The sequence below is a fragment of the Solanum pennellii genome, chromosome 8 (genome assembly GCF_001406875.1).
Source record: "Solanum pennellii chromosome 8, SPENNV200".
Lineage (NCBI taxonomy): Eukaryota > Viridiplantae > Streptophyta > Magnoliopsida > Solanales > Solanaceae > Solanum > Solanum pennellii.
This window is the reverse complement of record NC_028644.1, coordinates 62343880-62360940: the sequence shown is the minus strand read 5'-3', so window position 1 is coordinate 62360940 and position 17061 is coordinate 62343880. Positions and strand designations below refer to the sequence as shown.

The following is a 17061-nucleotide window of genomic DNA, read 5'->3' as shown; positions in this document are numbered from 1 at the left end:
TTACTTTCGTTTTTTCCTTATAATTTTACCCTATATATGGTAAAAAACCGATAAACGTAAAACTATAAGTCCTATGGAAGTGCGTGATGATTTTTCGCGTAGATGTCGAAAAAAATAATCAGGTTGGAAAAAAAATCGGCGCGATCAGACATCGGATGCGCGTTTTATGTTCATTTAAAGTTTGAATTTTTCACAAGTACCCCTTTAAAGTCCCATTTCGTCAAATTTCAAATGACCGTAGATTTTTCCTCGAGCATCTTTTTGGGGCGATTCTATTTTTAAACTTGCTTACTTTTTTGAGATCTACGAGGTAGACCCAATCCCTTTGACCGATTTGACTTTCGTTTTTTCCTTATAATTTTGCCCTATATATGGTCAAAAATGATAAACATAAAACTATAAGTCCTACAGCAGTGCGTGGTGATTTATTGCTTAGATATATAAAAAATAATCAGGTTGGAAAAAAAATCGGCTCGATCGGACATCAGATGCGCGTTTTATGTCCGTTTGAAATTCAAATTTTCATATATACCCCTTTAAAGTCACATTTCGTAAAACTTCAAATGGCCGTAGATTTTTCCTCGAGCATCTTTTTGGGGCGATTTTTTTTTAAACTTGCTTATTTTTTTGAGATCTACGCCGTGGACCCAATCCCTTTGACCGATTTAACTTTTGATTTTTCCTTATAATTTTGCCCTATATATGGTCAAAAACCGATAAACATAAAACTATAAGTCCTATGCAATGTGTGGTATTTTTTTGCATAGATATCGAAAAACTAATCAGGTTGAAAAAAAATCGGCTCGATCGGACTTCGAATGCGCGTTTTGTATCCGTTTGAAGTTTAAATTTTCACAAGTTCCTCTTTAAAGTCACATTTCGTGAAACTTAAGATGGCCGTAGATTTTTTTTCTCGAGCATCTTTTTGAGGCGATTCTTTTTTTAAACTGTCTTATTTTTTTGATATCCGGTAGACCCAATCCCTTTGACCGATTTGACTTTCCTTTTTTCCTTATAATTTTGCTCTATGTATGGTCAAAAACTTATAAATATAAAACTATAAGTCCTATGGCAGTGCGTGGTATTTTTTCGTGTAGATATCAAAAAAATAATCAGGTCGGAAAAATCGACTCGATCGGACATCGAATGCGCGTTTTGTGTCCGTTTGAAGTTCAAATTTTCATAAGTACCCCTTTAAAGTCACATTTCGTGAAACTTCAAATGACCGTCGATTTTCCTCGAGCATCTTTTTGGGCGATTTTTTTTAAAACTTGCTTATTTTTTTTGAGATCTACGCCGCGGACCCAATCCCTTTGACCGATTTTACTTTTGATTTTTTCTTTATAATTTTGATCTATATATGGTCAAAAACCGATAACCGTAAAACTATAAGTCCTATGGCAGTGCGTGGTATTTTTTTGCATAGATATCAAAAAACTATTCAGGTTGGAAAAAATTGGCTCGATCGGACATCGGATGCGCGTTTTATATCCGTTTGAAGTTTAAATTTTCACAAGTACCTCTTTAAAGTCACATTTTGTGAAACTTCAAATGGCCGTAGATTTTTTTCCTCGAGCAACTTTTTGAGGCGATTCTTTTTTTAAACCTTCTTATTTTTTGTATATCTACGCGGTAGACCCAATTCCTTTGACCGATTTGACTTTCCTTTTTTCCTTATAATTATGCCCTATATATGGTCAAAAACTGATAAATATAAAACTATAAGTCCTATGGCAGTGCGTGGTATTTTTTCGTGTAGATATCAAAAAAATAATCAGGTTGGAAAAATTGGCTCGATCGGACATCGGATGCTCATTTTATGTCCGTTTGAAGTTTAAATTTTCATAAGTACCCCTTTAAAGTCATATTTCGTGAAACTTCAAATGGCCGTAGATTTTTCTCTCGAGCATCTTTTTGGGGCAATTTTTTTTAAAACTTGCTTATTTTTTTTGAGATTTACGCGGTAGACCCAATCCCTTTGATCTATTTGACTTTTGAATTTTCCTTATAATTTTGCCCTATATATTATCAAAAACTGATAAACGTAAAACTATTAGTCCTACGGCAGTGTGTGGTATTTTTTCGCGTAGATATCAAAAAAATAATTAGGTTGAAAAAAAATCGGCTCGATCGGACATCGGATGCGCGTTTTATGTCCGTTTAAAGTTCAAATTTTCACAAGTACCACTTTAAAGTCACATTTCGTAAAACTTCGAACGACTGTAGATTTTTCCTCGAGCATCTTTTGAGGGCAATTATATATTTAAACTTGCTTATTTTTTTTATATCTACGCGATAGACCCAATCACTGTGACCGATTTGACTTTTGATTTTTCCTTATAATTTTGCCCCATATATGGTTAAAAAAACTGATAAACGTAAAACTATAAGTCCTATGGCAGTGCGTGGTGATTTATGGCGTAGATATCAAAAAAATAATAAGGTTAAAAAAAAATCAGCTCGATCGGACATTGGATGCGCATTTTATGTCCGTTTGAAGTTCAAATTTTCACTAGTACTCCTTTAAAGTCACATTTCGTGAAATTTCAAATGGCCGTAGATTTTTTTTCGCTAGCATCTTTTTGATGCGATTCTTTTTTTAAACTTGCTTATTGTTTTGACATCTACGCGGTAGACCCAATCCCTTTGACCGATTTGACTTTCCTTTTTTCCTTATAATTTTGCCCTATGTATGGTCAAAAACTGATAAATATAAAACTATAAGTCCTATGGCAGTGCGTGGTATTTTTTCGTGTAGATATCAAAAAAATAATCAGGTTTAAAAAATTGGCTCGATCGGACATCGGATGCTCGTTTTATGTCCGTTTGAAGTTTAAATTTTCATAAGTACCCCTTTAAAGTCATATTTCGTGAAACTTCAAATGGCCGTAGATTTTTCCTCGAGCATCTTTTTGGGGCGATTTTTTTTAAAACTTGCTTATTTTTTTGAGATTTACGCGGTAGACCCAATCCCTTTGATCTATTTGACTTTTGAATTTTCCTTATAATTTTGCCCTATATATTATCAAAAACTAATAAACGTAAAACTATAAGTCCCACGGCAGTGCGTGACATTTTTTCGCGTAGATATCAAAAAAAAATCAGGTTGGAAAAAAATCAGCTCGATCGAACATTGGATGCGCGTTTTATGTCCATTTAAAGTTCAAATTTTCACAAGTACCACTTTAAAGTCACATTTCGTAAAACTTCGAATGGCCGTAGATTTTTCCTCGAGCATCTTTTGAGGGCAATTATATATTTAAACTTGCTTTTTTTTGATATATACGCGATAGACCCAATCTCATTGACCGATTTGACTTTTGATTTTTCCTTATAATTTTGCCCTATATATGGTTAAAAAACTGATAAACGTAAAACTATAAGTCCTATGGCAGTGTGTGGTGATTTATTGCGTAGATATCAAAAAAATAATAAGGTTGGAAAAAAATTTGCTCGATCGGACATTGGATGCGCATTTTATGTCCGCTTGAAGTTCAAATTTTCACTAGTACTCCTTTAAAGTCACATTTCGTGAAATTTCAAATGGCCGTAGATTTTTTTTCGCTAGCATCTTTTTGATGCGATTCTTTTTTTAAACTTGCTTATTGTTTTGACATCTACGCGGTAGACCCAATCCCTTTGACCGATTTGACTTTCCTTTTTTCCTTATAATTTTGCCCTATGTATGGTCAAAAACTGATAAATATAAAACTATAAGTCCTATGGCAGTGCGTGGTATTTTTTCGTGTAGATATCAAAAAAATAATCAGGTTTAAAAAATTGGCTCGATCGGACATCGGATGCTCGTTTTATGTCCGTTTGAAGTTTAAATTTTCATAAGTACCCCTTTAAAGTCATATTTCGTGAAACTTCAAATGGCCGTAGATTTTTCCTCGAGCATCTTTTTGGGGCGATTTTTTTTAAAACTTGCTTATTTTTTTTGAGATTTACGCGGTAGACCCAATCCCTTTGATCTATTTGACTTTTGAATTTTCCTTATAATTTTGCCCTATATATTATCAAAAACTAATAAACGTAAAACTATAAGTCCCACGGCAGTGCGTGACATTTTTTCGCGTAGATATCAAAAAAAAATCAGGTTGGAAAAAAATCAGCTCGATCGAACATTGGATGCGCGTTTTATGTCCATTTAAAGTTCAAATTTTCACAAGTACCACTTTAAAGTCACATTTCGTAAAACTTCGAATGGCCGTAGATTTTTCCTCGAGCATCTTTTGAGGGCAATTATATATTTAAACTTGCTTTTTTTTGATATATACGCGATAGACCCAATCTCATTGACCGATTTGACTTTTGATTTTTCCTTATAATTTTGCCCTATATATGGTTAAAAAACTGATAAACGTAAAACTATAAGTCCTATGGCAGTGTGTGGTGATTTATTGCGTAGATATCAAAAAAATAATAAGGTTGGAAAAAAATTTGCTCGATCGGACATTGGATGCGCATTTTATGTCCGCTTGAAGTTCAAATTTTCACTAGTACTCCTTTAAAGTCACATTTCGTGAAACTTCAAATGGCCGTAGATTTTTCCTCGATCATCTTTTGGGGCGATTCTTTTTTAAAACTTGCTTATCTTTTTGAGATATACGCGGTAGACCTAATCCCTTTGACCGATTTGACTTTTGATTTTTCCTTATAATTTTGCCCTATATATGGTCAAAAACTGATAAACGTAAAACTATAAGTCCTATGGCAGTGCGTGGTAATTTTTTGCGTAGATATCAAAAAAATAATCATGTTTGAAAAAAATCAGCTCGAACGGACATCGGATGCGAGTTTTATGTCCGTTTGAAGTTAAAATTTTTAAAAAATACCCCTTTAAAGTCACATTTCGTGAAACTTTAAACAGCTGTAGATTTTTCCTCGAGCATCTTCTTGGGGCGATTCTTTTTTTTTAAACTTGCTCTTTTTTTAGATCTACGCGGTAGACCCAACCAATTCCTTTGACCGATTTGACTTTCAATTTTTCTTTATAATTTTGCCCTATATATGGTAAGAAACCGATAGACGTAAAACTAAAAGTCCTATGGCAGTGCGTTGTGATTTTTTGCGTAGATATCAAAAAAATAATCAGGTTGGAAAAAAATTGGCTAGATCGGACATCGGTTGCGCGTTTTATGTCCGTTTGAAATTTAAATTTTCAAAGTACCCTTTTAAAGTCACATTTCGTGAAACTTCAAATGGCCGTAGATTTTTCCTCGAGCATCTTTTGAGGGCAATTCATTTTTTAAACTTGCTTATTTTTTTGATCTATGCGGTAGACCCAATTTCTTTGATTGATTTGACTTTTGAATTTTCCTTATAAATTTGCCCTATATATTATCAAAAACTGATAAACGTAAAACTATAAGTCCTATGGAAGTGCGTGGTGTTTTTTCGCGTAGATATCAAAAAAATAATCGGGTTGGAAAAAAATCGGCTCGACCGGATACCGGATGCGCGTTTTATGTCCATTTAAAGTTCAAATTTTCACAAGTACCATTTTAAAGTCACATTTTGTAAAACTTCAAATGGCTGTAGATTTTTCCTCGAGCATCTTTTGAGGGCAATTATTTATTTAAACTTGCTTATTTTTTCGATATCAACGCGATAGACCCAATCTCTTTGACCGATTTGATTTTCAGTTTTTCATATAATTTTGCCCTATATATGGTTAAAACCGATAAATGTAAAACTATAAGTCCTATGGTATTGCGTGATATTTTCTCGCGTAGATATCAAAAAAATAATCAAGTTTGAAAAAAAATCGGCTCGATCGGACATCGAATGCGCGTTTTATGTCTGTTTGAAGTTCAAATTTTCAAAGGACCCTTTTAAAGTCACATTTCGTGAAACTTCAAATGGCCGTAGATTTTTTCTCGAGCATCTTTTGGGGGAGATTCTTTTCTGAAACTTGCTTATTTTTTTGAGATATACGCGGTAGACCTAATCCCTTTGACCAATTTGACTTTCGATTTTTCCTTATAATTTTGTCCTATATATGGTCAAAAACCGATAAACGTAAAACTATAATTCCTATGGCAGTGCGTGGTAATTTTTTGCATAGATATCAAAAAAATAATCATGTTTGAAAGAAAAATCAGCTCGAACGGACATCGGATGCGAGTTTTATGTCCGTTTGAAGGTAAAATTTTCAAAAATACCCCATTAAAGTCACATTTGTGAAACTTTAAACGGCTGTAGATTTTTCCTCGAGCATCCTTTTGGGGCGATTTTTTTTTAACTTGCTTATTTTTTTAAGATCTACGCGGTAGATCCAATTTCTTTGACCGATTTGACTTTTGATTTTTCTTTATAATTTTGCCCTATATATGGTCAAAAACCGATAAACGTAAAACTATAAGTCCTATGGTAGTGCGTGGTAATTTTTTGAGTAGATATCAAAAAAATAATCAGGTTCGAAAAAAATTGGCTCGATCGAACATCGGATGCGCGTTTTATGTCCGTTTGGAATTCAAATTTTCAAAGTACCCTTTTAAAGTCACATTTCGTGAAACTTCAAATGGCCGTAGATTTTTCCTCGAGCATCTTTTGAGGTCAATTCATTTTTGAAACTTGCTTATTTTTTTGAGATCCACGCGGTAGACCCAATTTCTTTGATTGATTTGACTTTTGAATTTTCCTTATAATTTTGCCCTATATATTATCAAAAACTGATAAACGTAAAACAATAAGTCCTACGGCAGTGTGTGGTATTTTTTCGCGTAGATATCAAAAAAATAATTAGGTTGGAAAAAAATCGGCTCGATCGGACATCGGATGCGCGTTTTATGTCCGTTTAAAGTTCAAATTTTCACAAGTACCACTTTAAAGTCACATTTCGTAAAACTTCAAATGGCCGTAGATTTTTCCTCGAGCATCTTTTGAGGGCAATTATTTATTTAAACTTGCTTATTTTTTCGATATCTACGTGATAGACCCAATCTCTTTGACCAATTTGACTTTTGATTTTTCCTTATAATTTTGCCCTATATATGGTCAAAAACCGATAAATGTAAAACTATAAGTCCTGTGGCAGTGCATGGTGTTTTTTCGCGTAAATATCAAAAAAAATAATAGGTTGGAAATTAATTGGCTCTATCGTATATCGGATGCGCGTTTTATGTCCGTTTGAAGTTCAAATTTTCACAAGTACCACTTTAAAGTCACATTTCGTAAAACTTCAAATGGCCGTAGATATTTCCTCGAACATCTTTTTTGGGCGATTCTTTTTTTATAAGTGCTTACTTTTTTGAGATCTACGCGGTAGATCCAATACCTTTGACCATTTGACTTTCATTTTTCCTTATAATTTTACCCTATATCTGGTCAAAAACCGATAAACCTAAAACTATAAGTCCTATGGCACTGCATAGTATTATTTTTGCATAGATATAGAAAAAGTAATCAGGTTGGAAAATAACCGGCTCGATCAGAGTTCAGATGCGCATTTATGTCCGTTTGAAGTTCAAATTTTCACTAGTACTCCTTTAAATTCACATTTCGTGAAACTTCAAATGGTCGTAGATTTTTCCTCGAGCATCTTTTGGGGGCGATTCTTTTTTAAAACTTGCTTATTTTTTTGAGATATACGCGGTAGACCTAATCCCTTTGACCGATTTGACTTTCGATTTTTCATTATAATTTTGCCCTATATATGGTCAAAAACTGATAAACGTAAAACTATAAGTCCTATGACAGTGCGTGTTATTTTTTCGCGTAGATATTAAAAAAATAATCATGTTTGAAAAAAAATCAGCTCGAACGGACATCGGATGCGAGTTTTATGTCCGTTTGAAGTTCAAATTTTCACTAGTACTCCTTTAAAATCACATTTCGTGAAACTTCAAATGGCCGTAGAATTTTCCTCGAGCATCTTTTGGGGGCGATTCTTTTTTAAAACTTGCTTATTTTTTTGAGATTTACGCGGTAGACCTAATCCCTTTGACCGATTTGACTTTTGATTTTTCATTTTAATTTTGCCCTATATATGGTCAAAAACCGATAAACGTAAAACTATAAGTCCTATTGCAGTGCGTGTTATTTTTTCGCGTAGATATCGAAAAATAATCATGTTGGAAAAAAAAATCAGCTCGAACTTACATCGGATGCGAGTTTTATGTCCGTTTGAAGTTAAAATTTTCAAAAATACCCCTTTAAAGTTACATTTTGTGAAACTTCAAATGGCCGTAGATTTTTCCTCGAGCATATTTTTGGGAGATTCTTTTTTAAAACTTGCTTATTTTTTAAGATCTATGCGGTACACCCAATTCCTTTGACCGATTTGACTTATGATATTTTCTTATAATTTTGCCCTATATATGGTCAAAAATTGATAAACGTGAAACTATAAGTCCTATGGCAGTGCGTGGTATTTTTCCCCGTAGATATCAAAAAAATAATCAAGTTGAAAAAAAAAATCGGCTCGATCGGACATCGAATGCGCGTTTTATGTCCGTTTGAAGTACAAATTTTCACAAGTACTTCTTTAAAGTCACATTTCGTGAAACTTCAAATGGCCGTAGATTTTTTCTCGAGCATTTCTTTGTGGCGATTCTTTTTGTAAACTTGCTTACTTTTTCGAGATATACGCGGTAGACCCAGTCTCTTTGACCTATTTGACATTCATCTTTTTCTTATAATTTTGCCCTAATTATCATACATTTAATTTTATTGACTTGCAAGTTCATCACAATGTGTGAATATGTAATTTTTCCTGATATTTTTGTAATCAATTACCACAAAAGAAAGTGAAATAAAACAGTTCAGAACTACAATTCTTTGAGATCTCACGCATTATTATAGTGTTACAGATCATTGCATAATTATTTTTTTTATAAAGGTTCCCAATTTGTGGGAGTTTGACAAGTTGGGATGAAAAAGGAATTTAAATTGGCTAATACTTTTCTATCAGCACTAATTTTCTTATTTTGTTACTGGTTCTTTAAGTTTGTAAAGTACATTTGATTGAAGGTAAAAACTCTCGTTTTTAGCATTTCGCTCAAACAAGCTCTCATAATTCTGCAAGAAAAATGAGATGCAATGTATTAATGTGTCACAAGATAATGGCAAACACTTAAACAAACCTGCACAATTTCTTTCCATGATGAATCCTCTGTGACACCAAGAATCTGTCTTGCCTCTGCTTCCGTCATGGTTTTGCTAGCTGCTTTTATATTCTGCACTGCTTCTTGAGCAACACCATTCTTCGAGGCATCTTCCATCAGGATAGAGTAAGTACAAAGTGTGCAAGATGTGCATGGAAGCAAGAGAAAACAAACCAAACATCCCAACAGCCCCCAAAATACTTATGATGCAGAACAGAACGACTCAGATTAATTATTTTCAAAAGAACAGGAACATGAATTCAGAAGATACTTACTAGACAATGCCTGACGATATGCTTGAACAAAAGCCCTTGCCAATATAGAAGAGCCCATTACAATTAAATTAGCAAGAATTTTTGCAGCCTGTCTCAAGATCAACATCATGATTGTATAGTTGCCAAAATAAGATACCATTTCAAGTAAGAACCATGTTGGTGAAAGAGTTTCAAATTTTATGATTTTACTTTGTTTATGAGGGGGATTACTTTGCCTGGGGGAGCTCGGGCAAAAGAGGAGGGGTGCAATAGCCAATGTAAAACTAGTCAATTAATATGAATCCTCAACAATACTTTGTCTAGGGGGCAGAGGGGAGGTCACATGATTATTCATTAAACTATTTTTACTTAGCCATCAAATATGGTTGCCAGTGCAACCTAGCTAAGTAACGGAAGCATAATTAACAATGGCAGAAGGAACAAAAGCATACTGGAGACAAATACTTTGAAAAGCTTAGAGGTAAAAACTAGATGCTGAACTAAATAATTCATTTTTCATTGACCTCAATCACATTAGCCACATTTGAACTAAACAGTGACTACCCTTAAAAGATTAACTGGAACACTGCAAAACAAAGGACTAAATCACACTTATTCAGAACTTTGTGGATATACAAAATCAGACAAGACTAGAAATGTTCGTGTGCAGCAGAAGGGACAAGTAACACCCATAGAGGATAAAATGAGAGAAGGTCGTTTGAGAAAGTTTAATCATGTCCTATGTTGATCTCTGATGCACTAATCTATAAATGTGAAACTATAATCAGAATGTGTTAAGAGAAAGAGTAAACCTACAATCTCTTGGAATTTATGCATATTTAACAAAATTAAATAGAACATAACTAGTTGAAATTACAGTTTAGTCATGTTGAAAAGTTTACATTAGGTCTACTGTTTGCTTAGAGCTTGTTAATGTTTTGCATATTAATAGAAAATGTGCAACTCTAGTGATAGATAACTTAAATTATTGAATATTGGATATGGATGGGTCCAAATTGTGCAAAACAATAGTTAAGGATTCAGATCCAACAAGTGTGGGATAAAGTCTTTTTTGTGTTTTTGTCAGCTAATCTCCACCCCTAAAAATCCCCCACCCATGATATTTTTTCTCATATTGCTCCATTTGCTAATTATAATGTAAATGATTTGATCAGTATTGGGAGATCAATACAAGTAGAGTATACCAAAAGAGCAGAGAAACCCGCACATCCAGCATTGCGCTCTTACCACTACCAAAAGCTTGAGTTGAATATCATCCAGATTTATATCTTTTAGAAGGACAGTTATAGGAGATAAGGAATCATGTCTACAAACTTAGAGTCATTTCATTAAGCACAAAGGTGGTGACTAACATTTTGAGTCCCAAAATATACATCAACGTTTCCCTCCTCCCTCCATAATGAAACAGTGTATCAATTTGATATTGGTTGAAGAATTAAAATCAAAGATCCAAACATTATCAAAAGTAATTTTAAAGACTTCTATAAACCAGCTAAACAATTAAAGAAAACCCAACAAACCAACCAAACAATGATACTCAAATTCAAGGAAGAATGGATCGGCAAGCATATCCTGGAAAACATTATACCAATAAATAATAAATAAGATAACAGTAGAACATACCATTGCTGATATACTAAGGTGGCTCTAACCAGGAAATCGGCAATGTGTAACCTAAGAAACGACCAAAAAACATGGAAGATCAATCAGATTCAAGAATCAAAATCTACTTGAATGCATATATGACTAGTTCCCATTAAGATAAATTATTAATAGTGAAAACAGAAGAAGCTAGAATCTGAGCATCAAATGTTAAACATGTTTCCCTTTGTTTTTGAATAAGTTAAACATGCACGCAGTTAATCATCAACGAGTTTGGAGAAAGCAGCAACATAAATATCCGGATTAGAAAAAAATCTTACTGACAACATATCAGACTAAAAGTATCACGGCAAAGAAATAATTCCTTCATGAGTCTTCCATGCTATGCATTTTCTTCCACTCACTTACTCCCTCCCTTATAATTTATTTGTCTTACTTTCCTTTTAGCCCGTACACGAAATAATTTTTTACGGGGAAGTGTTTGATCAAACTATTGAGTGTGAATGGTGTCTGCAATACTGTCCATCTTGCTGCCAAATTGGACATATTTGCAATGTTAAACCACATAAATAGGCCCTTAAACAGAATAAACCAAAGCAGACAAAAAGTACGAGTAAGAAAAATCAAAAGATATGGATAAATAAACAAGATCAGCCAGCTGTTGGGACTGAATCAAGACCAGAGGTTGTAACCCATATAGTAAATGATGAGGGATGGAAACAAGTAAAGGGGAAGTCTACCAGCAAACACCTTGTTGGCACCAGTCAAGAGAGAGCCCAAGGTGATTTTAATAATTGCTTTAGTCCACTGCTTGAGACTACTTTCCAGCAGGTATTTCAAGCTGCAATGGACGTGGTAGAAAGGGGGCAGAATAGCAGACACGGAGGGGACAAGACTCCTGATTCACCCTTACCGAAAACTCAATGATAGTAGCCTCCTGGAATGTAAGGGGCTTCAATAAGCAGTTCAAACACAAAGAGCTGCCTTGAGTAATAAAGAAGGAGAACATAGTAGTTTCAGCTATAACCGAACATCGAGTCACAAAGCAAAAGGCTCCCGGCATAGCGAAGAAAGTCTTTCCCCAATGGAGCTGGTATGGATCAAATGAAAAAGGTCACTGGTGCACTGTTCTATTCATCAAAGAAACGGGGATATAAGTTTAATGTTCACTGCAGTCTATGGACTTCATACCATCAAGGATAGGATTGACATGTGCAACTGCTTGAAGGAATGGAACCCACCAATCAACAACCATGGTTGATAATGGGTGATTTCAACGCTGTTCTAAATCTAGACGATAGGTTGGGGAGCCAAATTCAGGATGCTGAGGTGAAGGAGGGAACTTACTGACTAATACTGGATTGTCCGTGCTTAAGACTGTTGGAAGGTTATATACCTGGACAAATTCTCATGTTCACGGCAGAATTGACAGGGCCGTTGTGAACCCTTCTTGGATGACTCTATGGCCACATCTGCAAGTTGATGCAAAAGACCCACACTTCTCTGATCATGTCCTTCTTTTGTGTCACAATTGAAGAGATAAAAGGGAAGCACGCCAGACCCTTCAGGTTTCTTAATCACCTGAGTCACCACAAAGACTTTATGGACATTGCGCAAAGTGCCTGTACAGGGCACTTACATGGTGAAGGTTTGGAACAAGTTAAAGCAAATGAAAGTTGCTATGAAACAGTTAAATAACAAGGACTTCTCTAAAGTGGAGCAAAGAATACTTGAATCTAGAAGACATTTGCTAGAGATTCAAGAACAATTGCGAGATTGCTATCATGATCAGGAGAGGAGATTTCAGAAGCTATGTTTCAGTTCTTTCAAACCGACTGTCACATTAGTGCCTAAGGTACCATCTCCTTCCTCCATAAAGGTATTTCGACCAATCTCATGTTGTATAAATTGATCTCCAAGGTGCTAACTAAGTGATTACAAGGTGTGATTGACAGCTTCGTTGATTCGGGACAGGCTGCCTTCGTGCCCGGTAGAGTTATATTACATTTATGTGTAATCTAAGAAATGACCAAACAGCAAAGATAAATAACTATTCATAGTGAAAATAGAAAAAAGCTAGAATCAAATGTTAAACATGTTTCCCTTTCTTTATTAATAAGGCCAGTTAAACATGCACATAGTAGTTAAGCATCAACGAGTTTGGAGAAAGCAACAAGATTCAAGCTTAATACAAAATAAAGAAAAGAAGACCCTTACCACTTAAATCAGTATTTTCAAGCTTAAAACCCTCTGATTCCAAGGAACCAAAGGATTATGTTGTGAGATTGGAGAAAATTTATGGATAGGGAAGAGAGGTGAGACACTAAACTATAGCCAAAACCCCCAACTTATTTCCATAATTAGTTGGGTAACCAACACGTAGTTCACACCTTTTTTAACCCTATTTTTCACATTTAACAGATTTTTTTAAAGAAATTACACAACTTTTGCTATTTTTCCTATAGATCTGGCACTTTAGAGTACCCCAACTTTAATTTTGAAAAAACTTTATGAGGAACTCCGTAATGAGTTGGGGAACCACCACGTCGAAAAAGTGGTTCAACCGTTTAATTTTTCACAAGACGATGACCCTCTTCCCATTATATCGAAACCATCTCTTCAAACCTTATTTTACAAAGTTGTCTATTAAGGGTTACTTTGGACTCTTTAAGTTGTAGTCAATAACATCGGCAAGAGTTCTTATTATTGCAGTTAAATTTTTTAGGTCTAGAATTTTGTATGAGTTCTTCATTACTAATTGACTTATCGAAGTGAGAAAAAGTTTGGTGTATCATCTGTAGAATTTTGAACAACTTGGAATGATAAATAATTATGTTACTATATGAAGTGAAACTTGATTCTAATTAGGCACATTAACAATACTTATTTTATTATGAAAGTTTCATTTTGAATTTGGAAGTAAAAGTAGGCAACTAAGATAATTAGTTTTATAATATTTACAATTTTTTTCAAGTTATTTTAAAATAGTTTTGCCACTTTTTATGAATTTGAAATAATGTGTATGTTTTTTATATAATCATGTGTATAACTAATTAGTATATTTTATGAATATTAAAAATTCACTTGAATTTTTTTTTTTTGTTAAATTAGTACTATTAGTTAGTTAGTAGATTATATTTTTAAATTAATTAGTTCATACTTACTCTCTCTATTTCACATTAACTTAAGTTTTGAAGTAGCTTTAAGGTGTTTATTTTTACTGCTATTAATTATTATAAAAAATAAATATTAATTATAATAACTAATTTCGATTCTAATTTAAAAGGGTAAAATTGAAAGAATATTTTAAAAGAAGATTGAAAATTTAAATTTATTTTAAAAATCAAAAAAAAGACTCAAAACTTGAGTTAATATAGGTGGGGGAAGTATTTTATTTCATTAAAATAAAAAACCTTGGAATTTTATAAATTTTATTATATACGTTAAGAATTGACGCCAGGCTTCCTTTATTTTGATATTTTTCATTTCCATTTCAAATACAAATAACGGCTCTTTTCATTTCAATACAAATACAATAGTTTGTTCTCTTCTTTCTTCACTATCATACTCTTCCACAGTAGCAATGAAATTAGGCGATGAAGATGGGTTCAATTTTACTTCATCTTCGATCAAACAAAACTACTTTTTTGTGGGTGTGTGCAGCAAGAAAATGGCGAAATGATGGTGACGAGAATAAAATTGGAAAATGAGTAGAGATATTCGTATGCTTCTTCAATCAATTTTCGTATGCCACTGCTAGATTTCAGGTACTTTTTTCCCATTTTCGTCTGATTTAGGTCGGGGTTTTAGTTGATTTGATTGAATAATTTACTTTTTCCCATTTTCATCTGATTTAGGGTTGGGGGTTTAGTTGATTTGATTGTATAGTTTATTTTTTCCCATTTTCGGATTAGGGGTTTAGTTGATTGATCGAATAATTTATATATAACCTCGAAATTAACTTGTAGGAATGGGGGATTTGGTATATCAGACATGGGTAATAGTTCACTCTCATGTTACTTCTTAGAATTAGCAATGAAGCATACAATTTTGTTTTGCTGAAACCATTCTTCTTGTATATTGATGAATTCTAGTAATTCAATTGAGATGAAACAAACAACATCAAATTAATGAATAAAGTGATGCTTTGGTGAATACTTCCAAGGCCATAAACACTCGTATATATGCCTTATGGCCAAATTGAATTACATTTCTGTATTGTTTTTGAATAACATCTGGGAATGGAATGGATCCTAAGAATAGTGGAGTAGGAAAGGTAGTATATGTAACAGGGGAATCTAGTTTCATAGCTTCATGGATGGTCAAGTTGTTGCTACTGTTCGCAATCTCATTCACTGCTCTTCCGCTCCTGTTTGTGTTTGTTTTGAATTTCTGTTGAACTAATATTTTGTGTATCACCATGAGTTTGGATCCTATACAAACAACCTTGTTTAATTATTTGTGATCTCTAGGTTGACTACAAGATCATTTTGAAACTAGCTTAGTAATACAAGACTCATGAATTGTTTCATCAATTTTAAATTATATGTTATGGAAATATCTAGAATTTAAGATGTACTCGCCAAGGTGGGAAAGGGGAGGACAGAACATGTAACTCAGGGGGACAGGGGCTTGCTATACAAATCCCAATGCCGGACCCGAGTCTCGCACCACAAGGTGCAGTCCCTCGCGCTGAGCGCACTACATGGCGGTGTTTTTTATGTTTGTGTCTTGTACTTATTTGGATCATTTTACAAGTTTCTGACTTTGGGCTTATTGCATTGCCTCAAAAAGTAAGCAGCATCTGATGTTAGATGGATTAGATGGTATATATATTTTTGTTTCTTTCTTTGTTAAATAGAACTTCTATATGGTTAGTTACTTAAATCTCTAACAGGGAGTAGAGCTTCTTAATATCCTATGTGGTCTGACCTCTATCCATTTGATTAAGGTGTTTTTTTTAGGGAGACGAGAAAACACGAGTTTGAGGAATAAAATACATCCACGAGGGAATCAACAACAATTCAGATTGTGTTACTGCTCTTGTTTTGCCATGATGTAGGTTTATGGTTAAAATATAAAGCTTGGAAGCTATCGTCAAATTTTCAAAGAAAATGGTGTTAATGGAGAGAATTTGGAGGGGATGTCCTGTTTCTTTTAATTTGTTATCTGTTGTCAATGTTTCATTATTTCATTTGTGTTTTAGTTTGCTCAAAATAGGATGATTAATCTAGAAACTATTTATGCTCATTTTTAAGTGTGTTCACTGTTACATGTATCACTTTTTCTCTTAAGTGATTTTATTTCTACTATTGTATAATTCATGATCATTGTTTAGTTCTCTCTTTAAATACCATATTCTTGTTCTAAATCAGTCCATTTTGGTCAAGCACTTTGTTTTACCCTTTGAATTTTTTTTAGAACTTGAATGAGTATGTTAGTATTGTTCACTGCCTCAGTGATTCCATCATAGTGTCATAATTATGCTTTTCATTTGGCTTCCATCTTGTGTTTATAATTTTGCTGTGACATCTTTTTCATCTAATTTGAGTAAAAAATCTGATTTTCTGAGCTTGTCTGTTTTTTCCCCCTTTTTAACAGATTTATATATACTTGAATGCTACCTTTTGCATATAACATCGTATACAAGCATTGTTAGGCCAATATTTATTAGTGGATAATATTAACAAATAAATCTAATTGAAAATAAAAGAAAATATCGCTAAATCCTTTCCTTTGTTACATTCTTTGTTCAAGTCAACCTTTTCAAAACCAAAGCTAACATATCGGTGGAAGGAGCTGATATACGACCTATATACACTGTTATACAGTGTTACTCTCTCTCTCTCTCTCAATAGTTGGATTGTATTTAGTTATTTTTGTTTTGGTTAATTCTAACTTTGAATACTTTAGACTAATTTAATTAAATGAATAACTCAAGGCTCTCAATGATTTACTAAAATCTTTTGGTATATAAATTTTGTTTTGAAGAGCTTTTTTTAAGGGCGAGGTGGGGGACCACAAGGCACAGGTGCCTCGAGGTCCCGGGGAGGGGGGGGGTCTTGGGACAAGGC

General features: G+C 33.8%; 1 protein-coding gene across 16 annotated transcripts; it reads right to left on the bottom strand.

The window, feature by feature from the left end:
* Positions 1 to 8767: 8767 nt before the first annotated feature.
* Positions 8768 to 13402, bottom strand: LOC107027803 (mitochondrial import inner membrane translocase subunit PAM16 like 2-like). Of its 16 annotated transcripts, none has more exons than XM_027918852.1 (6): positions 13205 to 13361; positions 12384 to 12609; positions 11009 to 11059; positions 9386 to 9473; positions 9090 to 9220; positions 8768 to 9024 (listed from the first exon to the last, which is right to left on the bottom strand). In XM_027918852.1, exons 3-6 carry the CDS (start codon positions 11009 to 11011, stop codon positions 8929 to 8931), a joined length of 318 nt encoding a protein of 105 aa, XP_027774653.1. In that variant the 5' UTR covers positions 11012 to 11059; positions 12384 to 12609; positions 13205 to 13361; the 3' UTR covers positions 8768 to 8928. The 16 variants fall into 16 exon arrangements, 12 of the variants coding, with proteins under 12 accessions (XP_027774653.1, XP_027774652.1, XP_027774650.1 ...); XM_027918851.1 differs by having other exon boundaries at positions 11308 to 12609; positions 13205 to 13360; XM_027918849.1 differs by having other exon boundaries at positions 9386 to 9420; positions 11308 to 12609; positions 13205 to 13360.
* Between the last annotated feature and the right edge of the window lie 3659 nt (positions 13403 to 17061).